This window comes from Tamandua tetradactyla, chromosome 10 (assembly GCF_023851605.1).
Source record: "Tamandua tetradactyla isolate mTamTet1 chromosome 10, mTamTet1.pri, whole genome shotgun sequence".
Taxonomy (NCBI): Eukaryota; Metazoa; Chordata; class Mammalia; order Pilosa; family Myrmecophagidae; genus Tamandua; species Tamandua tetradactyla.
Window position 1 is genome coordinate 79,545,995 of NC_135336.1, and position 27,450 is coordinate 79,573,444.

At 32.5% G+C, this 27,450-nt stretch overlaps 1 protein-coding gene across 2 annotated transcripts in view; it reads left to right on the plus strand.

Moving 5' to 3' along the window:
- Positions 1-27,450, plus strand: part of NCAM2 (neural cell adhesion molecule 2) — a 556,652-nt gene that overhangs the window by 389,937 nt on the left and 139,265 nt on the right. For both annotated transcript variants that reach the window (XM_077118759.1, XM_077118760.1), the window contains exon 9: positions 17,536-17,686. In XM_077118759.1, coding sequence (XP_076974874.1) covers positions 17,536-17,686 — 151 coding nt within the window. The remainder of the gene's footprint in view (positions 1-17,535; positions 17,687-27,450) is intronic.

Below are 27,450 nucleotides of genomic sequence, written 5' to 3' on the forward strand. Positions count from 1 at the left end.
TGGTCTTATTTATTTAATCACTCTGAACCTGCCACCTAAGGTGTAGTTGAGAATACTGGAATAAATCAAATGATGCCCTCAGCATACTTAGCTCTGTATTCAAAAAAAAGCATGTATTTGCTGTACTGCTATTACAGCATGTGACTATCAACACATGTACTAACAGCTATAGCACACACACATTAGTTATTCATAACTTCTCATATAGCAAATGATGGATATTGAAACAAGCATTTGGCATAATATGATAAAAATAAGAAATATTACATGTGTATTGCCAGTTTTTCCCCATTTTGTCATATCAGTCTGATAAAAATGATGTTGTTAATAGTGTTCTGTTGAATAATTTAAGAATTCTTACATCTCTGCCACATGTAGTCCCTGGATGATAAATGTGTTGTGTTTTCTGACATTAACTGTAGAACTAGTGACAATTTAAAACACTCTCTACAGATTCTGCTTCCAGCCATGAGAGATTAAGAGGAATTTAATGTATACTTCGATCTTCAGCCACAACAACAACAACAAAGCAATAGGAGGCAAAATCTGTGAGCATTCTGCAAAGTTTCCTCTGCAGTCTTAAGATGAGTACTTAGTGTATGTATGAAGAAACTATCTAGGACCAAGTAAAGAACCACTAGAATACTTAGGAGTATTGCTTTAGTAAAATAACAAAAGCATGCCTAAATTAAAGACTGCTCTGGACTCATCTCAGAAACCTTAAAAAAACATAAAAGTAATAATTGTTTTTACCAGTGATTTGACAGCATCTAAGAGAAAAGCTGAACTTTTTTTAAAAGGACTACCAAAAAATTCAGGACTAAATACATGCATTTTAATATTTGACATCCAATAAAAAAATTGGCAGCATGCACAGGTGCAGGTAAATAAGACCAAAATAATGGAAAAGAAATGAAGTAATAGAATCAGATCCATAAATGACATAGATGCTATTATTGGTAGACAGGGACATTAACGTATCTAGTTTTGTGTTTTTACTGGAGAACTTGTGGGTTACAGAATAATTGTGCATAAAATACACAATTCTGTATATCACCCCACCATCAACATCTTGCTTTGGTGTAGAACATTTGTTACAATTTGATGATAGCACATTTTATTTAATGTAGGATTCAATGTTTGCGTACATGTACTTAAAAAAAAAACAGTTCTACTACCATACATGCAATCTAACATTTCTACTTTTAATCATATTCAGAATATTCAGTGTTAATTGTTCAAACAATTGTATTACCACCACTGTCACCTTCATTCCCAACAGGAGCCTGTACATTTTAAGCCTTAACCTCCCATCTCTATCCCCAGATCCTCAAGTAACCATGTTCCGACTGTAGGAATTTCCTTATTCTCATTGTTTCTAATGAATGAAAGCATACAATATTTATACTTTTGTGTCTGGCTTTTTTCACTTAATATGATGTCTCCAAGATTGTTCCATGTCGTTCCATAGATCAGGGCATACTCCTTTTACATGTATATACTACATTTTATTAATCCATTCATCGGTTGATGAACACATGAGGTATTTCCACCTTTTGGCAATTGTTGATAATGTTGCTATGAACATTGGTGTGCAAATAACTGTTTGAATTCCTGCTCTCTATTCATTTGGGTGTATACTTAGTAGTGGGATTGGCAGGTCATATATGGTAGTTCTGAATTTAGCTTTCTGAAGAACCACCAAACTGTCTTCCATAGTAGCTGAACCATTTTATATTGCCACCAGCCATGGATGAGTGTTCCAATCTGTATCCTGTTCAACACTGGCTATTTTCCTTTTTTAATAGTAGCTATTCTAATGGGTGTGAAATCGTATCTCACTGTGGTTTTTTGAAATGTTTTTACTGTGAAATATAGCATATATACAAAAAAGCAATACATTTCTGAGCACATTTAACAAGTAGTTATGGAACAGAACAAAATTCAAAGTTTGGTATTAGTTGCAGTTCCACAATTTCAGATTTTTCCTTCTAGCTGCTCCAAGGCACTGGAGACTAAAAAAACATCAGTATAATGATTCAGCAGTCATACTCATTTGTTAAATCCTTTCGTCTCTGTTATAACTCCTATTTCTCCTTTGAGCCTTCTCATTGTGGTTTAGATTTGCATCTCTTGCTAGCTAATGATGTTGAATATATTTTCTTGTGCTTTCTGGCCATGTGTGTATCTTCTTTGAAGAGATGTCTAAGTCTTTTGCTCATTTTTAAATTGGGTTGTTTGTCTTTTGGTTATTAAGTTGACGGATTTTTTTATATGGTCTGATTATTAAACCTTTATTGGACATGTGGTTTCCAAATATTTTTCCCAGTTTTGTAAGTTGTTATTTGACTATCATGACAAAATGTGTTGAGGTTCAAAAGTTTTGTTTTTAATTATTATTATTACTGTTTTGATGAATTCTCAATTATTTATTTTTTCTTTTGTTGTATGTGCTTTGAGTGTAGAGTCAAAGAAACCACTACCTAACACAAGGTCTGAAGATGCTTCCCTAGGTTCTCTTCTAGCAGTTTGGTAGTTCCAGCTCTTATATTAAGGTCTTCAACCTGTTTTGAGTTTATTAGTATGAGATTAGGGTTGTACATTTTTTTTTTGGAAGTGGAGATCTAGTTTTCCCAGAACTATTTTTTGAACAGATTGTTCTTTCCCAATTATGTGGTCTTTGCCACTTACATGGTCTTTATTGAAAATCAGTTGGCTTAAGGTGTGGGGGTTAATTTCTGAGCTCTCCAGTTGATTTCACTGACTTATATGTTGGTACTTGTGACGGTACTATGCTGTTTTCATTACTACAGCTTTGTAGTAGGTTTTAAGATTGGGAGTATGAGGACTATAAATTCATTCTTTTTTTTCAAGATGGCTTTAGCTTTTCAGGATCCCTTACCCTTCCATATAAATTTGATGAATTGCCTTTCCATTTCTACAAAGAGGCATTGCTGATAATTTAATTGGGATTGCATTGAATCTATAAATTATTTTGGGTAATATTGGCATCTTAACACTGCTTAACATTGTTTAATCTTCTAATCCATGATAATGGAAGTCTTTCCATTTCTTTTGGTCTTCTAAAAATTATTTTGGCTTTGTTTCCTAGATTTCTGTGTACAAGTACTTTATATCCTTGGTTACATTTTTTCCTAGATATTTAATTCTTTTAGTTTCTTTTGAACTTTTAGTTCAAAAGAAACTAAAAGAATTTAGTTTCCATTCTTTTGAATGGAGTCTTTTCATGATTTCTCTTCCAATTGTTCATTGTTTGTGTATAGATACACTACTGATTTTGAGGTGTTGATCTTGTATGCTGCCACTTTGCTGAATTCATTAGCTCTAGGAGCTTTGTATGGAATATTTCAGGATTTTCTGTATTTAGGATCATATCATCTGAAAATAAGGAAAGTTTTATTTCTTCTTTTCCAATCTGGAGGTCTTTATTTCTTTTTCTTGACTAATTACTCTGGCAAGAATATCTTGTACAGTGTTGCATAACAGTGATGACATTGGGCATCCTTGTCTTGTTCCAGATCTTAAAGGAAAAGCTTTCAGTCTTTCACTATTAAAGTCAGATATTAGTTGTAGACTTTCATAGATGCCCTTTATCATGTTGAGCAAGTTCCCTTCTATTACTAGAGTCTTAAATGCTTCATTATCAAAAAAGGATGCTGCATTATATGAAATGCCTTTTCTGCATCAATTGAGATGATCATGTTTTCTCCTTTATTCATTAATGTGGTGTATTACATTAATTTGATTTTCTTATGTTGCTGTAAACTTCCACACCAGGGATAAATCTTATACACTTAATCATTGTGTATAAGATTTTGAATGTGCTGTTGGATCCCATTTGCTAATACATTATTGATGATTTTTGCATCTATAGTCAGAAAATACATTGGTCTGTAATTTTCTTTTCTTATGGTATCTTTATCTGGCTTTGGTATGAGGGTGATGTGGGTCTTATAGAATGAAACTTTGGGGAATGTTTGGTAGAATCCCCTTGTGAAGCCATCTGTTCCTGGGCTTTTCTTCATTTGAAGATTTTTGATTACTGATACAATCTCTTTACTTGGAATTTGGGTTTTGAGATCTTCCATTTTTTCTTAAATCCATATAGGCTGTCTGTGTGTTTCTAAGAATTTCACCATTTAATTTTGGTTGTCTAATTTATTGGTATTCTACTGTTCACAGTATCTTATAGAAGTTTTATCTCTGTGGCATTGTTAGTAATGCTTTCTTTTCATTTCTCATTTCATTATTTGTAAACTTTCTCTTTATCAGTCTAGCTAAAAGTTTGCCAATTTTATTGATCTTTTCAGAGAACCAACTTTTGGTTTTGTTGAGTCTCTCTATTCCATTTATCTCTGCTCTAATCTCTATTCGCTTCCTTATTCTAAATTTGGGTTTAGTCTCCTCTTCCTTTTCTCATTCCTTCAGTATTGAGGTTAGGTCTCTGACTTGAAGTCCTCCTTCTTTTTTTAATTTAAGAATTTATAGTTATAAATTTCTCTCTTAGCATTACTTCATTGCATTCCATAAGTTCTGTTATGTTGTACTTTCACTTTCATTCAACTCACGATATTTCCTAATTTCAGTTCTGATCCCCTCTTTAACCCATAGGTTATTTAAGAATATGTTGTTTAATTTCTAAATAGTTTTGAATTCTCCATTTCTCACTCTGTTATTGATTTTTAGTTTCATTCCATTGTGGTAGAGAATATGCATCATATAACTTCAATGTTTTTTAATTTATTGAGACTTGTTTTGTGACCCAACATATGGTCTTACGTGATGCAATAAAGAAGAATCAACACAAAGAGAATAAGGGGCTGAAGGAATAGGTAATGAAATAATGACAGGGATCTTTCCAAATTTAGCAAAAGTCATGGATATTCACATAAAAGGAACTCAGACAGCATGAGATAGGATAAAGAAGAAAAATACACCTTATCATATATTGATCACACTATTGAAGGCAAAGGTCAAGGAGAGAATTTTGAAACCTGCAAGGGAAAAGCTCAACTCTAAAAGGGAGTCACAATAAGTTTGAGTGCTGATTTCTCATCAGAAGCCATGGAGACCAGAAGGCAGTGAAATGAAATACAAAAAGTGCTTAAAGAAATCCACTGCCAGCCAAGAATTGTATATCCAGTGACATTGTCTTTCAAAAATGAGGGCGAAATTAAGTCATTCTCACATAAACAGACGCTGAGGGAGTTAATCACCTCTAGACCTGCCCTGTACACAATACTAAAAGGAATTCTTTAGACTGAAAGGAAAGAACACTAGTGTGTTTCAAAGCAGCATAAAGAAATAAAGACCTACAGTATAGGGAAACCATTGGGTAATTATAACTGCCAGTATTATTGTAGTATATTGTTTGACATGTAACCCCATTTGCTTACTTCCTATAATGCAAATACACAAATATTAATGAAAATAATGTATAGATTTAGTCATACAATGTATAAAGTTATCAGTGGAAGAAAATACAAGAAAGAAAAGAAGGGGAACCAGTAAAGTATAGGAAATGCGTAAGTGCATGCTATTTTATCCATGTATTTTGCTAAGTTGGAAAGTTCTCTGTGATTATTTCGTTCGCTATTCCTTCAGCCCCTTATTCTCTTTCTTCTCATTCTGGGACTCTCATAACGTGTATATTGGATGCTTGATGTTGTCCCATAGTTGCTTAGAATATTTTTGCTTTTAATGTTTCTTTTTCTTTCTGCTTCTCAGCCTGTCTCATTTCAAGTCTCTTGACTTTAACTTCACTGATTCTTTCTTCTGGCAGCTCCGATCTACTCTTGAAAACCTTCTGGGCATTTTTCATTTCAGTTCTCATGGTCGTCAACTCCAATAATTCTGTTTGGTTCCTTTTCAAAATTTCTAACTCTTCCCATAGGCTCATATTGCTTATTCCTTGTTTCCCCAATATCCTTTAGTCCTTTCTCTGAATTTTTTTTCATCTTTTTGAGCATTTTAAGATAATTTTTAAATGCTTTGTTGAACTATCTATCTTCTTGTGCTCTTCATTTGCTGTTATTCTAAATTTTTTTACTCTTCTTTTGTATCATTTCTTGTGTTTTTTTTTTGCTTGCAATTTTTTGTTGAACCCTGTGTATTTTAAAATAATGTATTTTATTCCCTAAGCCATCTTTTTCTTGATTTTGTAACCAGATGGTGACAAGACAGAGATTTCCTTGAAGTTCAGCTCTCCTATCAGCTAGTTCTGCCCAAAGTGATAGAAAAGTTTGGTGAAATTTTCCCAGTCATTCTGGGCCTCTGTCTTGTCCTGTTTGCTTATAGGTATTTCCAGCCTATAAGCCTTTGCCCCAGACTCCTTGTCACTATAGTTTTTTCTTTTATTGCCCCAAGCTATTTTCACATTGAGACAAATTCTAGTGGAAATGGCACCTAAGAGGATTTTCCCAAGTCAGTCTTTCCCCACCAATACAGGACTAGAGACCCACAAAGGGCACAGACCAGCCTGAAAGGGCCCAGGGGAGGGGATCAGGAAGGATACCAACAACTCCCCAATGGCTCCCCAAAGTTGAGCTACCATTCGGTGTCTCATAGAGCTCTGAGGAGGAGCTGCATTGTTGAATCCCTACTGCTTCCACCACAGTCAAGGGAGGGTTGAAGCAATGGTCGCTGCTACCTTTTTCAGGGGTGTGTTGAAACAATAACTGCCCTCCAATCCAGGCCCCTCGCCTTCTGAATTCGCTAATCAAAGACCATGATCAATGATTTGCTGATTACAGACTTGTTCCTAGGGAAGAGAATATTTATGTCCTTTGTAGTGACAGGATCCCACTCCACAAGTGGCCTGTTGCAAGAGTAGGTAAGGGACACCAGTAGCCTCAGAGTGGAAAGAGCAATTTACAGTTCTTTACTGTAATTCATCAGCCTCTTCCTCCCAATAGATGAAATGAAAGTTCTAGAGATTGAAAGATAGAACAAAACATGCCTAAGGTTAAAAAATATATTGAATGGTATTAAGGCAGCTTAGACACTTCAAAAGAAAAAAATAGTGAAATCAAAGACATAACAATAAAACCCATTCAAATGAAACACTGTAAGGAAAAATAAAGACTAAAATATTGTTTGAGCACTTTTGTATCTTTTCCATGCCCTAAGTAAGTATCAGTCAAAGAAGGTTTAGAATGGGTTTTGAATATATTCTGTACATAAGCTACTTTTGAAAGCAACCCACATATAACATTATTGTGCTGCTTCCTTTTAGGTATTGTACTTCCTGATTAAATGAAAAAACCTGTAATATGTCTCTGATTTGAACTAGAGTTCCACATGTGTTAGAATCTGGTTATTAACTATATCACTGATAATAATAACAATATGTATCATCTTGTTCGCTCTGGGCATGAATAATTTCATACAGTCGTCACCAAATGTGGGTAATAGCAATGATCACTGGGTACTGCACACTAGTAAACTTGTGTTGCTTCTAAAATCTCAGTGGCTTTCAATACAAAAAATTATGAGTAGTAAGTGGGCTGCAGGGGCATGCTTCAGGTTTCAGTTTGGTTCTGAGCTGCTTCACATGTTCTCTCAATTCACAATCCGGACCATAGGAACACTTTCTATCTTGGGTGTGTGTTTGAAAATTTTCGTGATAAAATGTGAGAAGTAATTCTACCACAGAGAAAAAAATCTAGAGAATAGTAAAATGAAACTTTATATAACTATCGCCCAGCTTCAACAATTTTCATTATTTTGCCATTCCAATTCTTACAGTTTTTAATATTGTCCTCTACCTATTTTCCAATAGGATATTTTGATCTTTATGTCAGGAATTTCTTTAAAAAACTTGGATTAAAACATTGTTGAACCAGATTACCTATGTATTTATCAAGTTCATAAAACAATGCAGTTAGTAATTTTTAATGACTACCAGTATTATTTCCAGAGCAATATAGTTCAATCACATGATATCAATGTTCATAAGGCGAGTCCAATTATGTGGCATAAATCATTGCAATACATCTGGCCAAGTGTTATAATAAATGTTGAAGAGGAAAGATTTCAGAATATCATTTGCTTCATTCTTTCAGATATTGGGTCAGTATCCTTGATTCTTGTATGATTTGAGACTAAATTTTACCTCGGTAGGATGTAATTTTTAGATCAGAGTTTCTCCTTGTCTTCTTTATCCCTTATTGATTTTTAAATAAGTGGTCTTAATCTTCTTCATTCCAATTTGAAGGAAAGTGAAGAAAATTGGAAATTCAAATCTAGCTGTGATCATCCTATTATTCCTGGTTTCTTAACCTTGGAGAAAATAATGAAATGTTATATGGATCGATAACCTAAAGTCCTGGCTTTCTACTCTAGCACAATACCTACAGCTTGAACACATAGCCAGGATTTCTTAACATTGATATCAAATAATTTGCTTTATTATCATTCAATTAAATTAAAATTGCAAAAAGAAAAAAACAAATCATAAATATTTTTGAGAATAGCCAAAATAATGCCAAACTTATAGTAAATCATGCTGCATGCACTTTCTTAATTCTAAATTTACTTTCTTAGATTTCAAGTTACAGATGTAATATCTAATGATGATGTAATAGTGAAATCATAGACATGGGGGGCAGTTTACTTCTTATGGCTTTGGCTCATGAGTTTGGTGGATGCAATGCCTGATCATTTGAGTATCCCAAGTTTAAAACCATTGAATGGTAACTCAGAGCTCATTTCTCATTAAGGCCCTCGAAACTGGCCTTTGACACCAAAGTTATGAGATTTAAGCATGGAAGGTCATCCTGTCCAACAAAAGACTCAAGAATACATCTGTGCCATCCACAAAATGTCGCAGCAATTACACACAAATTCAATATCTAGGATTTTATATTAATTTTTATTGTTTATTATATAAATTGCATTATTAAATGATATAATCACTTATATGTGAAATGTTTAGTATTGATCAACAATGCTTTTATTTTTATTTTTCATAGTTGTTTTTTGTCCTGGTTATAGTTTAGTCCTCTGTTAAGTATCTTAAATATTATTCATATGCAAAAGAGTTAGTATAAATAATTGACATGTGGTTTATGTGATTGTGACAGAAGCCCAGCAGCAATAAAATACTACTGATCAAGAAGAGGAAGGGAGGTATATTATATCTCTTTAAGAAGGATATATGAAAATAGCTATGAAGTGAGTGGTTGTATAAAATATACTTATCATTTAAAGCTGAATAGTCAAATGTTTTGTGTCAATTAATTTATCAAATACTTAACAGGTGCTAAGCTCTTTGTAACTTTTAACTCATTTAATTTGCATAGCAACCCTATGAAAACTACTCTTATTATACACCTTATACAGAATGCAAAACTAAAAAACAGTACAGTTAAGTAACTAATCCTGTGCACAGAACAGATAAGTGGCAGATCCAGGATTAAATTTATGCAGTCCGGGTCTACAGGCTGGTCTTATAGTGTGTTATACAGCTTTGTCTTAAAGTAGACCACATACCCAGGCTGTAATATAAAATGTTCAGGTCACATTCTGAAAACCAGCAATTTGGTAATTGTCAGTTAGAACCCCACCAAGTCTAATTTATGTATTTATTTATTTGGGTGCATGGTCCAGGAATCAAACCTGGGTTCTCCTGTCTGAAAGGCAAGCATTCTACCACTGAACCACCTGTCTAATTTATTTTTAATAAAAAAAAAATCACTGAAATATTTATTCTACTTTTGGCTTTATGATAAAATTTTTAAATTTTAAATATTAGTTTTGAAAGTATGATTCTATCATATGGAGTACAGCATATGCAGGTTATTATAATACATGTAGTTGCTATATTAAAATATGAATATATGCATATGTATATATAATTTTATGTACATCCTGCAACCTACTAATGAGATGATTTTTCACACCCAAGAATGTGTGACAGAAACCTGGAAGTACTCCTTTTCTCCTCTCTTTCCCCACCAGATTGCATCCAATAAGTCAATAAACACTGCTGATTTCACCTCAATATATTTCTGGAACCCAACTGCATATCTCTTTCTCTGCTATTGCTGTCTTCCAGTGAATTTTCTTCCCCTTCTCTGATCTATTCTTTACTCTCCAACATGAATGATCTTTTCAATCACAAATGCCTTCACCTGCTTCTCTGTCTTAAAGTTTTTGTGTATCTTTTCAATTGCTGGTAGGAGAATAAATCTCCTGCTCTTAGGTTTTATTTGTCTTTAGCTGTGTTGAGATATAATTCACATCGTATACAATTTATCTACTAAAACGTACAATGAAAGATCTTTGACATATTCACAAAGACAAAGGTTTTTGGCATATTCACAGTTACTTAACTGCGCTGTTTTTTAGTTTTGCACTCTGTATAAGGTGTATAATAAGAGTAGTTTTCATAGGATTGCTATGCAAATTAAATGAGTTAAAAGTTACAAAGAGCTTAGCGCCTGTTAAGTATTGATAAATTAATTGACACATTTGACTATTCAGCTTTAAATGATAAGTATGTTTTATGCAACCACTCACTTCATAGCTATTTTCATAAATCCTTCTTAGAGAGATATAATATATCTCCCTTCCTCTTCCTGATCAATAGTATTTTATTGCTGCTGGGCTTCTGTCACAGAGACCTGCAACCATTACTACTGTCACTTTTAGAACATTTTTATTACTCGTCCTATAGAAACTCTGCACCCTTTGGCCATTACACCCCAATCTTCTCACTCCCCCAAGCCCTAGGAAACCACTAATCTACTTGTTGTCTGCCTATATTTGACTCTTTTGGACATTTCATGTGAACAGAATCATTCAATATGCCTTTATTAGCCTCTTTGCCTTAAGTTAATATTTTCAAGATTCATCCACATTGTAGCTTGTATTAGTATATCATTCCTTTTTATTGATGAATGAAATTACATTGTCTGAACATACCAGATTTTAGTTATCCACTTCTCAGTTGATGAATATTCAGGTTGTTTCCATAGTCGAGCTATTATAATTAATGTTTCTATCTGTGAACACACATTTATGTGTTTTTGTGTGGGCATACATTTTCTTTTCTCTTGGATACATACCTAGGAGTAGAATTGCTAGGTCATATCATAACTCTATTTTAACCTTTTGAGGGAGACTTTTATTTCCAAAGATTTTACTTCCAGACTTTTATTTGCAAAGTGGCTGTATCATTTTACATTCTCACTAGCAATATGCACTTGATTTAATGTACTGCTGTCCCTGCTTTGAAATTCTTAACAATTTTTGAACCAAGAGCCCAGCGTTTGATTTCATACTCTGCCTTGCAAATTATGCAACTGGTTTTGTATCTGGCTTATTAGTTACTTTTCAGCTCTCTCTTTATACAAAAATACAGGAATTTGTTCCTGGCTTACATAAAATGTATTAACTGTTCCTCCCGAATTTTATCTGTCTTAATATATATCCAACATTGCACTTTCTCCTTCTTTCTCCTAAGCTATATGTAGCGCAATACCAAGGACCTTCCTTGTCTTATGCATTTTTCCATCCCCAGAGCCCAGCATAGTACCTATTGACTGGCTGAGGTACAATCTGTAGTTTAAGCACATAGTTGTGATTCAGGCATTGACCTACATGGCAGACTGAATAAGAACACGAACTCCTGGACCAGAGACAGTGAACACTCACCTGCTGTCCTCTAAAAGCTATGGGGCTTGAACAAGTTATTTAATGTTTCTGCTCCTCAGTTTTCCCACCTTTAAAATGAAGATGATAATAGTCCCAACCTTGCATGTTATTAAGGAAATTAAGTGAATTAATAAATATAAAACACTTAGAATGGTGTGTAGCAAGTGTAATTATTGTTTGTGTTTGCTGTTATTATATTCAATTCCTATGTGTTGAATGAATTATTGACTACTTTATGGGAAGAGAAGAAAAGCATGCTAGGGTCTAGTGAAGAGACTACCTAAGTTAAGCAGTTTCTCTTAATTAAATCTAATTACACTGGTGGTAGGTAAGGTAATTGACGAAAAGCTCAGTTCATGAAATACAACTAGGAAGAATGTAAGGAAATTGGGAGCAAACACAGAGCCAAGAGAATAAATGCTGTTAGTAAATATAGGAATCTTATAAGGAAGGAAGAAAATCACTCTGCTTAAAATTATTTCTGGGACCAAAGAAATTTGGCAAGTGAATATGATAGTAACACAATCTCGAGAAGTTAATTGGAGTAAATGAAGACCTTTGGGGAATGTCTGCTTTTTTGTCTATGTATTTATCAGGTAAGCCATGCCTCTACATCTAAAAATTTGAGGTGGAGTTTAATTTGCATTCAGTAAATATATAAGGTCATCAGGAATAAGAAAAAGGGAATATATAACTCAGGGGTGCATGACTGTCTCTGCCTTTGTCTTGTGACATGCATGAGATCCATTTTACCTCTTCCATATCAGAAGAGCTGCTGGGTACTCAGTTTTGGCTGCACTTTCCTTGCATCTTTTAGTTCTTTTATATGCATCTGGGGGCCTTTACCTGGAATTATCTCTACATGAATGTTCCTCTTTTGCCATTTTCAGGTCTCAATCCTTACTTTGGTTCCTCAGCGAACCTCTTTCTGTCCTTATCTCGCTCTCATTTATTAGTCTCCAATATGAAACTGTGGTGTTCATACGTGGTATTTTTCAAGGTGCATTTATATGATATTTTTCAACCAATATGTTACTTCTCTGTTAAAATTTAATCCCTTAAGGGTAGGAACTATTTTGTTTTACTCATGCCTGTTTCTACAGTGTCTGGGCTGTTTATTGTAGAATAAGTGCACCAAAAAAACAAACAAACAAAAAACAACAACAAAAAAAAAAACAGTGTGGGGTGACTCATCATGTCCTTCAACTCTCCTCAAGTGACTAAAAGGGTCAAGGACTGAAGAGTTTCAAGGACACGAATGTAGAGAAGAAAGATATCAGATCCTGCCAACCTCAGAGGTGTTATGCAGTATATTTACATTCTAAATTTGACCATAAATGTTTAGGGAGGTAAGTTCACAAAAATATATGCAAATGTGGCAAGTTATAATTTCAATTGTTCATCATTTAAAATTGCCAAATTCTTTATAAAGACATAATTCTTTATGTTGCAACTAAACTCAGAAGTGACCTATGTTGATTTTTACGGAACGTACAGGATATACAGGACAGTTCAAGAGAAATCATTAAGGGACTCTTGGAAAGACAGTAAACTAACTCTACAAATAATCATTACATGAAAAACATGAAGTACTGTTCAAATGAGCCGTTCTTAAAGTGACCTTCTAAAAAGAAAAGGAATATAACGTTAAATCAAATTTCAGATAGTACATTTCTGCAAAGCATAGGAATAATAATATGCAGACACTTTTCTTTCTAATCATCTTACTCAGTGCAGTGATGAACATGGAATACTAGAGAGATAGCTAATATGCCCATTAGCCTGTCTCAATCAAATATCAGATGTCTTAAATGAATCTTCAGTAAGTGTTGAATCAAAGCCAAAATATAAATGAATTTTCTTTCAAATCTGAGTAATGCTTTTTTGGAGCACAAAGTGAGAAATGTCCTTTTAGAATGTCAGGTATAAGAAGGACCAACTTTGGTCTTTTGTGTAAGTTAGTCCAATGTGCATTCCATACCATTGCAGAGCCAATACTGAGTCTGAAAATGATTTATACTTTCCTAAGGGGATCACAAACTTTTTCAATTTCTCTTTTTTCATGGAATTTCTGTTTATCATTTTAGACGCAGTGATAATAACTTTTAAATACCAACATATTCACTAAATAGCGCTAAATGTGTATACACTCGATTTTTACCCCCACAGGGAAAAACCCAAATAATTTTGTAACAGGTTATAACAAAGAGCCTGTATACTTGCAAAAGAAGACAATCATGTCATTAAATTTTGCTTTTTGATATTGTGAATGCACGATATATTTCCTTATGAAAAAATTAGACTTCTTTGCATTTTTATTAGGGCATCTTGTCACATTCCAATAAAATTAATTAAATTCTAGATTTAACATATAGTAGTAGCTGAATGATTACATTTTCTTTACCAAAAAGCATATACATTTTCCTATAACTTAATTTGCTTTATAAAAATACTATAATTTGTTGTGTCAGTGTCAGGTACTATTCATGTACTTTTTAAATGAGGGACCATACATATTCTCTCATATTCATTAAACTATAATACCATCTAGGATGAAATCTGAAGTTCCACCAAGAATATAGTAAAAGCATTACAATCTTAACAATGTCTAGAGTTGGGAGGAAAAGAAATTATTTATTTACAATAATCAATGAATCATTTGAATATAAATATGTATTTAGACAAAAAATAAAAGGATATATGGCAGAATGCTTCCATGAAAATGTGGTCTAGAAAAAGAGAAAAATATTTGAGACATTGCTGCAAAGATTTTTATGGGTAGCACAGGCTATTCATGACAGTACAGGGTAATTCAAATTAATTGGAATTGATGGTATCCAAATTGGAAGGTGTACTTGAAGAGAAAGATGATGTTAAATCAGACATCCTTGAACATCAGGCTGAGGGATGGGGGTATTATTTTTGAGACAATATGATGTTATTTATGATTATAGAGCCAGGGAGATGAAAAGCTTTCAGAGAGTTGTTAAGAGAATTACACATTTGTCTTTAAAAAAAAAAATACTTATTCTTAGCTGCACAAGAAAACATTTCTGCAGCTGGAATGATTTTTTGCTTGAAAAACATAAGAAATAACATAATGTCAATGGCTTTTTGCAGACTCAGGAAGTCTTATTCGGTCACGCAGCCTAAGAAAGATTGTTCTCTCTGCAATCCATAGAAGCCTGTCAATAGCAGTCATGGCCAAGGACTGTGTATGGGTGAGGCAGCCAGCAGATAGTTCTGCAGAAATACAGCTGTTGAAAATTGAAATTGATAATGTGGAGCATGATGGTAGGTATGTTGAGAGAGAATTCTCAACATTTATAGAAGAAAGGAATTAAAAGAAGGATGGGGAAGGGAGAGTTTCGGAAACTGATTTATATGACTGAAGACAGGGTATAACATTGTACAGGGAAAGGAATTAGTATCATTTATGGAAAGAAACAGCACTGGCTAGAAGCTGATTAGATTGGAGAAGGGACTGAGTGCAGATCTGCATGGGCTGAGTTTCAGCTACGAATCAAGTGAATATGCATTGGAAGTAACATATCTGGATCTAAAGCTCCAGGGAAAGAGAAATCTGCGCTGCAGACAGAATGATTTCAGATTGTCAGTGTGGGAGGGCATGAAATTGAGCAAAGTGCATTGAATGAAAAGAGAACAGAGTTCAAGAGAGTGTACCACGTCAGACTCCAGGGATGGAGGAGTCCGAAAAAAGTAATGAGCAGCCACTCTCGGAGAAAAATCAGGAGTCTGGGGGTGTCATGAAAGACAAGGGAAGTCAGTATATAAAGAAGGAAGGACAGTTCAATAGGGTCAAAATCTAGATAGAATTGCAAAAAGTATTGAAGAAAGAATATTTGTTTAGTTATAGAAAAGAAGTTACTGTGCCTAACCAACTGGTAATCTTGCTTTTGAGTTTTAGCATTCTGATTTTCACTTCTATGAATTTTTGCTGTTTTTCTTCTTCTTTTCTCTCAATTAAGTAATAAATTTGACAGCTGAAAATATTAAAAATTTAGAGAAGAGAATACCCTTCCTCTTGAAAAACCTCTCCGTACTATTATTTTAGCAGGAATGGGGAATATATATTTTGGCCTAGAAATCCCAACCTAACTGCAAAATACAACTCAACTAAATGTTTGTCTTGTTTTTTATACCATTTTTCTGACATACAATAAATTGAGTAACCAGGTATAATTACATAATAATTAAATTGCTTATATGAAATTAAAAAGCAAAAGATAAATCATATTGAATTCTAATCCCCTTCATATTTTTAAAAAGTTGTGAAATAATTTTTGATATTAATAATTCACAATTTTATAATTGTGGTAGTTAGATTTAGTTGTCAACTTGGCCAGCTGAAGGTACCTAGTTCTGTTGCTGTGGACATGAGCCAATGGTATGTGAACCTCATCTGTTGCTGATTACATCTGCAGTCGGTTAGGAGGCGTGCCTGTTGCAATGACTGATGCTTGACTTAACTGGCTGATGCTTAAATGAGAGAGTGCAATGTAGCACAGCCAAAGCAGCTCAGCATATCTCATCTCAGCACTCACAGCTCAGCCCAGGCCTTTGGAGATGCAGAAAGAAGACACCCTAGGGAAAGTTGTTGGAACCCAAAGGCCTGGAGAGAAGGCCAGCAGAGATCACCCTGTGCCTTCCTATGTAAGAGAGAACCTTAGTTGAAAGTTAGCTTCCTTTCCTCTGAAGAACTAATAAAATAAATCCCCTTTTATTAAAAGCCAATCCATCTCTGGTGTGTTGCATTCTGGCAGCTAGCAAGCTAGAACAATAATTACACAAGTTTTAACAATACTAATAATACAAACGTATTGAAATTTTTGTGAATGTCGTATAGAAAAGTAATTAACAAGCACTTTTTTCTCGAATAATAACACATTTTGCACCATACATGCATGGCATATGCAAGGTTTTACTGTGGCAATCAAGTCGGAAAGTTTGAAGAGAACCAACTCACTAGTAGTCAAGTTACGTTTTCAAATGAATTATGAACTGTTAAAAGTTCATTGTATTGTCTGATTGTACAAAGTAAAATGTAATGTGTCAACTATTTTTTTTGGTTTATTATGTATGCTATAAAAGGCTTTATGTGATTTTAAGAAAACAATTCTAGGTATGCTAATTATATTGAATATAAGAATTCACATTTGAAATGTATTTGTAGAATATTGAATTATAAACAATGACTTTTTACTTGAGTCAGTATTCCTAGAGTAAGGAATTAATCATTTCCATATCATTTCCATGGCTTTCCTAAAGTGGCTTACATAAAGTTGACCACAGTTTAATCACTTATCTATAATGCATATGATTAGGGTTATGCTTAGAAGCAATGTTGTTGAATTCATGCAAAATTGAAAACTATAAATGCCTTTTTTAAGTCTTTGTTATACATTTAGATAGTTTTCTTTAAATGGTGAAATAAGGAAATAAGTTCAGCAGAAATGTTATTTTCATTTGTAAATTTTAACCAGTATTGACTAGTCATTGTTTTATTATGTCTGTAAGCAATGTAGTTGGAAGCTACCAAAATCTTTCCAAGAACATGCAAGCTTTCTAAAATGCTAAGAAAATATTAAATGAGAGCTTGATAATACATGTTTACATGTTAATACATGTCATTTTTCATGTAAGCGGAATTATGAAGAGGTAAAACTGCTAAATAATTCACAAAAATATAGCTCTATTAATTTTTTAAGTATTTTTATAATGCAGGTTAAGACTTTATTTTCATTTACTATATGCAAGATAAATGCCGTATGTTTGGTCATGATTTTTTACAAAACAAGTGTAAAATCTTTCTTTTTCCTGAATCGATGTAAACAGAGCCCAGATGGCCGTATCGAAGTTAAAGGGCAGCATGGAAGCTCATCACTGCATATAAAAGATGTGAAGTTGTCAGATTCAGGGAGATATGACTGTGAAGCTGCAAGTAGAATTGGAGGGCACCAAAAGAGCATGTACCTTGATATTGAATGTAAGTTCTTTTTATTTTGTACCTTTATTGAAACATTTTTTTCTTAAAAAATATGAATTTTTATAGGAAAATAAAAATGCCTATACAACTCATGTCTCAGTATTTGATGCAAGGTTTAAGAATGGATGCAGCCATTCAAAGTCAGTTGTTAGAGACATCTAGTGGATGCTGCAGAGCATTTCACAGTGCTAGATATTTAATGGTCTTGATATTGCTTATCTTTAAAATTGTTTCTCTTTTCTTGCATGATTTAATCCAAAACATAATTTCAATTGAATTATATTAATTATCAGTAATTAGTCAATTTCTCCCTAAACTTTTACCTGTTCCTTTTTAATATTTATGGTCTTGTGTCTCAAACGTGGTAAGCATTTTCATTTCTTATTCAAGTTTGAATTGTTATATACTCATAAGATACCAACTGATATTTTCAATACAGTGAAATGCATCACCATTTACATTTCATTAAAATGGTGTTCATTGCCTCAAAGAGGTAACTTCCACATGAAGAGTAGATGATGCCAATAAGGTGTCACAATTACATGAGCTTTGGAAAGTGTTAGGGCTAACGTAAATGAAACGTTCACAGTCAACCTTAGATCACTGCATGAACTACATAAGTATTTAGTAGAAACATTAATAAAAAGGAAGAAAATTTAAATCATCCTCAGTAAATATTCAGTAATAATAAATGTTGGCGTTTTTCTGATCTTTAAAGCACACAGTTGCCAATTTGTAATGTGAAAGATACTCTTATCAACATATTTCTGTTGGAGAATGTGATTGCAACTGAAACAAGATGCATTTTCTTATTGAGAATGCTTTGAGAAAGCAAAATTTTTTTTCAAAAGCAGACAAGAAATCCACATTGTTTCACATGTACATACATAAAACTGTATTTGTGAAGGAAAACAAGCAGGGACAAATTGAACATTTCTAAGAAAAAGATTATGAAAGATATTGTAGATTAGAAGGCATTTGATTCTTTCACAAGTTACTGATTTCATTTGTTAAAGTTAGGCACCTTCCAAGAAAGCTATTTTATTACCATTCCACATATTAGCAGGAAAAAAAGAAGTACCCTGATATTATTCAGAACACACAGAGGAGTGAGGTTGATTACCTTGTTTAAAATGTTTTGTTCTAAAACTGGTTCTGCTATTCTTCCACTATTGTATATGTATTTGTTTTTTAGATTAACATCTTTAGTAAATGGTAAGCAAATTCTCAAACTTTCAACAAGTTTGTTTATATTTCTATATTTGTATATTTAAACCAAAATTTGCCTTCTGATACTTTTTTTTTCTTTCCTTTACTTTGGGCCTAAATAGACAAAACCTTAAGGGTTCAAGATATGATTTATACTGCAACTCCTTCATCATTTCCAAGGGAAAGTTTCAAATTCTCCTAAAATATGATAGGAAACGAATTTCCTAAAGTAATTCATTACTCAATTGAAGTATACTTTTTTTGCATTTTGCAATTTTAAACTTATTTGGGATATTATAGACTTATCACTAAATCTTTGATCGAAATACACAGAAAATGGAGATCAAGAGAAATGTGCATTTTTGGTATTGCCAAAACGCTCAAAGACAGATTGGCTCCTACATGGACATGTGAGGTTAACATGCTTGTCCTAACACCAGCACCAATGCAGCCCTGAGCTCTCTGATCCCTGAGATTTATAAATAAATTTCCTTATTTATAAAGGTGTTAAAGAGACTCTTGCCCCTCCCACCCACCATATTCAGCTATTTAAAATTGCCTTTCCTTAAACATATTCATCAAGATCAAGATGCCCCAGAACTTCTGAATTACTTTCCAATCATACCTGCATGCATGTATCAGTATGAAATAAGTAAGAACCTAAACTACTATCTCTAATTTCCAGGTGCTTATTTTCTAAAAACTCATTGGAAAGAATTTAAAATGCCAGTCTTACTCAAACCTACCGTCTCTTCGTTAATTCTTAAGTTTCAGTTTCTGTGCTGAGTGATCTTCAACACAGCAGTGAATTAAACATAGATTCTGCTTTATTGGCACACTAGGATTAACAAGAGATTTAAATGAAACCTCAATATGCGTTCAGATTTAAAAGATAGATGGAGAAAAGCATCAAGATAATATGTAATGCTAATATATAATGGTAAGATTTTTAGTTACCATGGATTTCACCTAGGTAAAAATGTTTTTTTTTTTTTTGGTGATAATGGTAAAAATAAACAAAGGATTGTATATCACAGTTTAATTTATTTATTCTTGTGATTTCTTAATAACATGATAATTTTAATACATGGTTCAAAACAAAACATTTAGAATACTCTACTTTTAATAACAGATTGCTAACAAAATAGACATTTTAAGTCATAGATTTATTCCTCTGCTTTGCTTTGGGGCTTTAAATATTGGTTTGCTCAGCCTGTTCATTTTTCTGAGACTGAATGTTAGACTAAAGCTCAATATCAAATTATATCTTTTATATCTCTTACTTATACAGGATAAAAAGTCTTGATTTGCAAAAGGATATTTTGAAAATTGTCTGAACATTCCCTAAGAATGTTGTGAGTACCACGTTCATTGGAGGCTGATTAGGAAAAATATATCTGAAAAACAATAAATATTTTTCCTACTATTAAATCAGTGTTCAAAAATAAATATATTTTTCATTAAACATTTTTTTATTTTTTCCCAAATATTGTTAAACTGAACTTGATGGTTCATAAACCCACCTCACATGTGCAGTTTTCCCAATTAATAATATTTTGCATTAATGTAACTTTATTACAATTGATGAAACAATACTAATAACAATAGTCAATACTTTAAATTAGAATTTACTCTTTGTGTTGTACAGTCCCATAGTTTCTTTTATAATTTGATTCCAGTAACACATATCCAACATAAAATGTCCCCCTTTAACCACATTCAAATATATGAGTCAGTTACTTACATGCCAAACGCTGTACTTCCATCACCACCCTCCATTACCAAAATTTTTCCATCAAAGCAATTAAACAATAATTCTCCATTCCCTAACCCTACCCCTGTCCCCAGTAACCTATATTCTAGTTTCTAACTCAGTGAATTGTTTTATTCTAATTATTTCATACCAGTGAGATCATACTATTGTATGATCATGCTATTATTCTTTTGTGTCCAGCTTATTTCATGCAACGTGATGTCTTCAGTGTTTGTTATTTCATGTACTGGAAATTCTTTCCTTTTAATGTTTGTATAATAATCTATTATATGTATATATTACACTTTGTTTATCCCTTCGGCTTTTGATAAATACTTGAGTTGTTTGCATTGTTTGGCAGTTGTGAATAATGCTGCTGTGAAAAATCAGTGTTAAAATATCTATTTTAGTCCCTAGAATAATATTTTTGGCTCTATATCTAGAATTGGGACTGTCATTCTATACAGTAATTCTATACTTCACTCTCTGAGGAACCCCCAAACTGTTTCACCGTTAATAATGATAAACATCTTTTTATATGCTTATTGGACATTTGCACATCATCTTTGGACAAATGTTTATTCAAGTTTTTGGCCCCTTTTTTTGGGGGGGTGTGTGTGTGCATGGTCCGGGAATCGAACCCAGGTCTCTAGCATGAAAGGTGAAGTGAACCACCCATGCACCCTGGCCCATTTCTTAATTGTGCTGTTTGTCTTTTGGTTGTTGAGTTGCAGAATATGTATATTCTGGATTTAAACTTTCATCTAATATGTAGTTTTCATTCTGTATGTTATATTTTTACTTTCTTAATGAAGTCCTTGATGCACAAATTTTAAATTTTGATTAAGTCTCCTTATCTACCTTTTTGCTTTTTTTGCTTATGCTTTTGGTAGAAACTCTAAGAAACCATTGCCTAAAGCAAGGGTCTGATGATACTTTCCTGTTTTCGTCAAGCAGTTTTACATTTTTGGTTCTGGTGTTTAAGTCTTTAATACATTTTGAGTTATAGTTTGTATGTGATATGAGGTAGAGGTTCACCTTCATTCTTTTATGTATGGATATATAGTTTTCTCAGCACCAATTGTTGAAGAAACTAGCCTCTGCTGCATCCCGTAAGTTTTGATATATTGGACTTTTCATTCCATTCACAGTAAGGTACCTCTCAATTTCCTTTTTAAACTGTATCGTCTTTGAAAACACATTAATTGTCTAAGAGTACACTGTTTAATATCTAAATATTTGTGAATTTTCCATTTCTCACTCTTTAACTGATTTATATCCTAATTCCATTATGATCAGAGAGAGTAAATTTTACAATTTCAGTGTTTTCTTTTTAATTTATTAAGACTTGTTTTGTGAGTTAATATATGATCTATCCTGGAGAACAACCCATGTGCACTAAAAAAGAATGTTTACTGTCAGGTTAAGTGTTCTTTATAATTCTATCAGGTCTAGTTGATTTAAAGTATTACTCATTCTATTTCTTTATTGACCTTCTGACTAATTGTTCTATTTAATATTCAGAATGGTATATTGAAGTTGTCTATTTCTCCCTTCTAATCTGTCCAGTAGTGTGGTTTCATATGTTTTGGGGCTCTGCCATTAGATGTGTAAGTACAGCATGTATAAGAACTTCATTTTTAAAAAACATTTGGCTAATAATCCATTGTATGTAATGCTGCATTTTGTTTTTCCATTCATCCTTTGATGTCACAATATTCAGTGTCACTTTTTCTCCAATATAAACACTGGTTATCAGGGCTTTTACTCCACTGCTCTCTAAAGTTTTGAGGCCACACTATTCTGGATGGGGGTGGAAGCAATTAGGTGAGAAATGAACAAAATTTACTAAGACCTCCGATCTATTTTTTAATATTAAAAATATATATAATTTATTATATTTTTAATTGTTATTTCCCTTTGTTAAATTGATCTCTTTATCAGAATATAATGATCTTCTTTGTCTCTCATAGTGGTTTTATCTGATATTAGTATAACTACCACAGATCTCTTTTGATTACTATTTGCATGGCGTATATTGACTGACTGTTGTTATTCGACCTACTTATGTCTTTAAATTTAAGGCTAGTCTTTTATAAACAGAGTACAATTTGGCAATGCTTTTTATCCATTGTTCCAGTTCCTGCCTTTTGAATGAAGATTGCAATCCTTTTATATATATAGTAACTATCAATGATGCAGGACTTATCACTGTCATTTTGCAATTTGGTCTTTTAAATTCTTATACCTTTTTGCCCTTTAATGCATTATTAATGCCTACTTTCATATTTGCTTGTATATCATTTTGTAGTATGCCATTTTGAATAATTTCTTATTTCCTTCTGTGCATATTTTCATGCATTTGCTGTGTTTCACATGGGGCTAATATTTAACATATTAAATCTATAAAAATCACCTTTGATTTGATCCCAACTTGACTTCATCAGCATACAGATATACTTTTCCTATACCCTTCTATTCCCCCATTCTTTTTTATAAACTATATTTTTATAACTTGTATAAAATACAGAAGTATTGTATTTTATAAAATCTTTGTTATGTATTTGCATTTTAGAAGTTGTGAGAAGTAGAAAGTGTAGTTACAAACAAAAAATACTATACAGTAGTACTAGAATTCTTAATTACCTATATAGTTGCCTTTGTCAGGGGTCTTTATTTATTGATGCCACTTTAAGCCACTCCTAGTGTCCTTTACTTTCAGTTTGAAGAACTCCCTTTAGCATTTTTCTTTGGCATGTCTAGTGGTGATCAATTTGTTCTTGCAGGTATAGTTCTGATGAACTCCCTGAACTTTTGAATGTCTGGGAGTGTTTTAATCTCTACCTCATTTTTTTTTGGTGGGAGTTCTCCCTCATTTTTGAAAGGCAGCTCACTGGATATAAAATTCTTGACTGGCAGTTGTTTTCTTTCAGCACTTTAAATATTTTATCGCACTGCCTTCTTCTTCATGGTTTCTGATGAAAAAAATGAGCACGAAATCTATGGCATTCCTTTTCTTTGCAGCTTTTAGAATTCTCTCCTTTAATAGCTGACATTTTGTTTACTACATGTCTGGGCATGGTTCTTTTTATGCTTATCCTTTTTGGATTCATTGGGTGTCTTGATAGTGCATATTCATGTCTTTCTTTACATTTCAGAAGTTTTCTGCCAGTATTTCTTTGAGTATTACTTCTTCACCTTTCTCTCATTCTTGTCCTTTGGGGGCTTCCAAAATGCATAGCAGGATAGTCTTAATCGTATCCCACAGGTTTCGTAGGCTCTGTTCCCTGTTTTCTTTATTTTTTCTTTTAAATTTCAATTTTGTTCTTTTATGTGCTATCTGTTTATCTGCTGAAAATTCCTACTTTTTCATTGATTTATTTCTGTTTTCCTGTACCTCATAGAACATAGTTAAAATAGCTGCTCTAAAATCTGTCACTGATAGATGCCACACATATGAGTCATCTTGAAATTTTGATCTGTTTATTGTCCTTTTCCCTAAGAATTTTTCGCTTTCTTCTGGATCATTGATTGTCAAAAAGTTTTTATTGTGTTCTAGATATTGTAAACATTATATGCATAATCTAGATCCTTTATTTATCATCTGAAGAAATTTTTTTGTTTTTTTTTTAAAGCAAGTAGTCATCCCAGTAATATTTAGACCCAAAATTGTCACTTTCGTGCAATGATGTAAGTCTCATTTCAAGTCTCAGAGCCTTTCCTAAGCTGGTTTGTGTCTGTCCTTTGTGCATGCAAATGTTGGAGAGACATGTCGGCTTATACACTGATTTATGACATCCTCTTCTCTCACTCCTATGTGGGATGTGTCCCACCCTCTTGCACCTGAACTGGCTTCTTTTCTTAATTCCCCTGTCCTTATGGATACATTTTTGCTGCCAGAGTCTCTTTGAAGCACCACAACAAGGGCGTCTACCCTCTAGAAAAAGCCATAAGGACTTAAAAAAAAATAATAGAACAAAAAAACTGGGAAACTAGTTTTCATTCCCTTCTATAATCTTATTGCTTTTGTTTACTTTTCAAAATCTTCAGTTTATACTTTTTATTATTATTTCTAGAGTGTTTAATTATTACCAGTAGGGAAATTGACCGTAACAATCTTACACTACCATTATGAAAACAGAACTCACTATATAATCTATTATTAATGGAAATTTAAGGCATGAACATTTCTGCCTAGCCTAGTTCCTGGAACCAAAAATGGGTGTCTAGTTTACGTTTTCAGCAATGTTTTAGTTTGTTTCTTTCTTTCCATTTGCATTACAAATTTCATTTTTTAAAAAACATTTTTTATCTCTAAGTCATATATTCTCAAAGACATCACTTCTCTGTTTAAAAGATCATTTAAGTTGCAAAATCTTAAAAAGTAGTTGAGTTTTTTCCCTCCCCTTTCATCTTTTGCATCTTTTGTATAAATCTTTTTAAAGTCAATTTTATTTATTATTTATTTATTTTCATTAGTATTCTATGTCTTGACATTTTTATCTATAGACGAAAGCTTATTTCTCCTGGAAAGTAGAGTTTTCTGCTAAAATGTGCAAATAATTTTAAATTGATTAATTTTATAGATATAGTTGATGTTTAGAATTAGATTTCAAGGTTTTAAAGAGTCTCCTTTCCCTAGAAAGTGTCATTTCTATTGATACATGTTGAATTTCGTGTAAGTAAAAGGAAGTTTTTTCCATAAAGATTACTCAACTCATTCTCAAACTTTCTTCAAGCATTTCTTTGATACATATATAGATAGATAACAACATATATGTGTATGTATATATTCTATTTATATATTTAATAACAAACTACAGGGGTTTTCTCCTGTGGCGCTAGCAAATATATGCTACGTTTAAGCAGTCTCCTTTTCTCATGTCCACTGTGATGATTTTTTTTTAAACACCCCTTACAAATTAATTATAAATCTCTTGAAACCTATTTTCCTCTTTGATCAATCCAGATGCTTGCAGTATTCCTTTGTATAAAATAACCAGAATTTCCCTATTTTTCATGGTTAAGTTTTCTAGTGAGTTCCAAGATAATATTAAATGTATTGGGAGTCTAGCTCACTTTTTCAGCATTTAAGAACAAGATTTTAGCTTTCAAATTTTATTAATTTGCTGCCATATTTGTTTAACCTCTTTTATTTTATGCATATGAGATTATTAATTCCTGGGTGTTTAATGTAATTTATTAGAAAATTAAATCATGTAAATAATGTTTAAAGTGGAAGAATATAATGGTGGAAAATTCACGTGCAATAAGTTAAATAAATATGCATAAAGATGGATTTATATGTAATAATAGCGCAATCATTAATCTTACTTTCATTACTTGCAAAAGTCCAGATTTTATTCTTATAAAATAGAGATAATACCACAGACTCGCCATTTGTCTACACTTAGTACTATTTTTGTGCATTATGTTACTTAATCATTTGGAATATGTAAATTTGAATCTAGTTTAAAGTTTAACCTGTTCCTCTTCTTTTAATTAACTTCCTTTTAAATTATTGTAGTTGTACTATAAAATTTGGGGCATAGTATTTTAAATCAAGTTTACCATTATTTGTAAAAAATCTTATCTTCTACTAATAGGAAGTTTAGTAGACATTTTGGTTGGATACTACTAATTAATATCCATGACAAGTACTAGAGTCATCTAATAAGCTTATTTTTTGGTATTTTAATAAAATGGGAAATTTTATTTATATACATTCATTTAGTAATTAAATTATTAGTACATTTTATATAATGCCATAAAACTGTTGATGTAAATGAAATTTATATGTTACAAATACTTCTTTTTCTGTATCATTGACATCAAAATAATATAGAGACTAAGGAAATTATAACGCTTACAAACAAAGTCATAAAAAAATATATATAAAGACAGTCTTTAACAACTGAACAAAGCACCTACAGTATAATATTGCTAAGAGTGAGTGGAAAATAATCAAACCATTTAAAATTTGACACCAACTTCCTTACTAAAATAGCGCCAAACATAATTAAGGTGCTTAGGAGATTAAGCTTTTTTCCAATTTTTTTTTAGTTCAAAAGTCTTTTGTGTTTCAGTTTAAGCTGATTCCTTGGCATTCTGCCCGTTCATTTTCAGCATTTCAAAAGTGCTACCTTTACTAAGAAGCTCAAGTTGAACTAAAGTTCTAACTTACAAAACAAAGGAGATAACAGGCATATGATATGGCTTAATGCATTAAGCACCGATTGCACTGCATATTTGATTACAATTAGAATATCATTAAGTTTTGTGACTAGGTAGTCATTACATATTAACTATTAATTAGAAGTAATTACTTTATGTGATTAATTTAACAGTTACATGCTAGCAATGCATGTTAAAAAATACTGAATTTTTTAATCTGTGCTTCCTATCTCATTGGCTCTTTACACTTGCATTTATTTCTTGTAATAGCAATATTGTAAATGCATGTTCTGTGAGAGCAAAGAAGTAGTTATAATACCAGTCACATTTTAAAGTTTAGGGATATTATAACATGGATTCATGTTATTCCTCTATGAACATGCATTCCAAATAATTAATGTTTGTTTTAATCACAAGATTCAAGTTTTACATTCCTTCAAGATAACAGTGATTCTAATAGTGCATTTTGGTACATGAATAGAATGTGATGATAAGATGTGAAAAATCGTTTAACATTTTAAGCAAATCACATCACTAAATACTTAGAAATTAGAAAAAAAAACTTCTTGTTCATAGATGGACAAATTTTCTATCTGTGCTTTGAAAACTTGTCTTATGGCTTTGACTT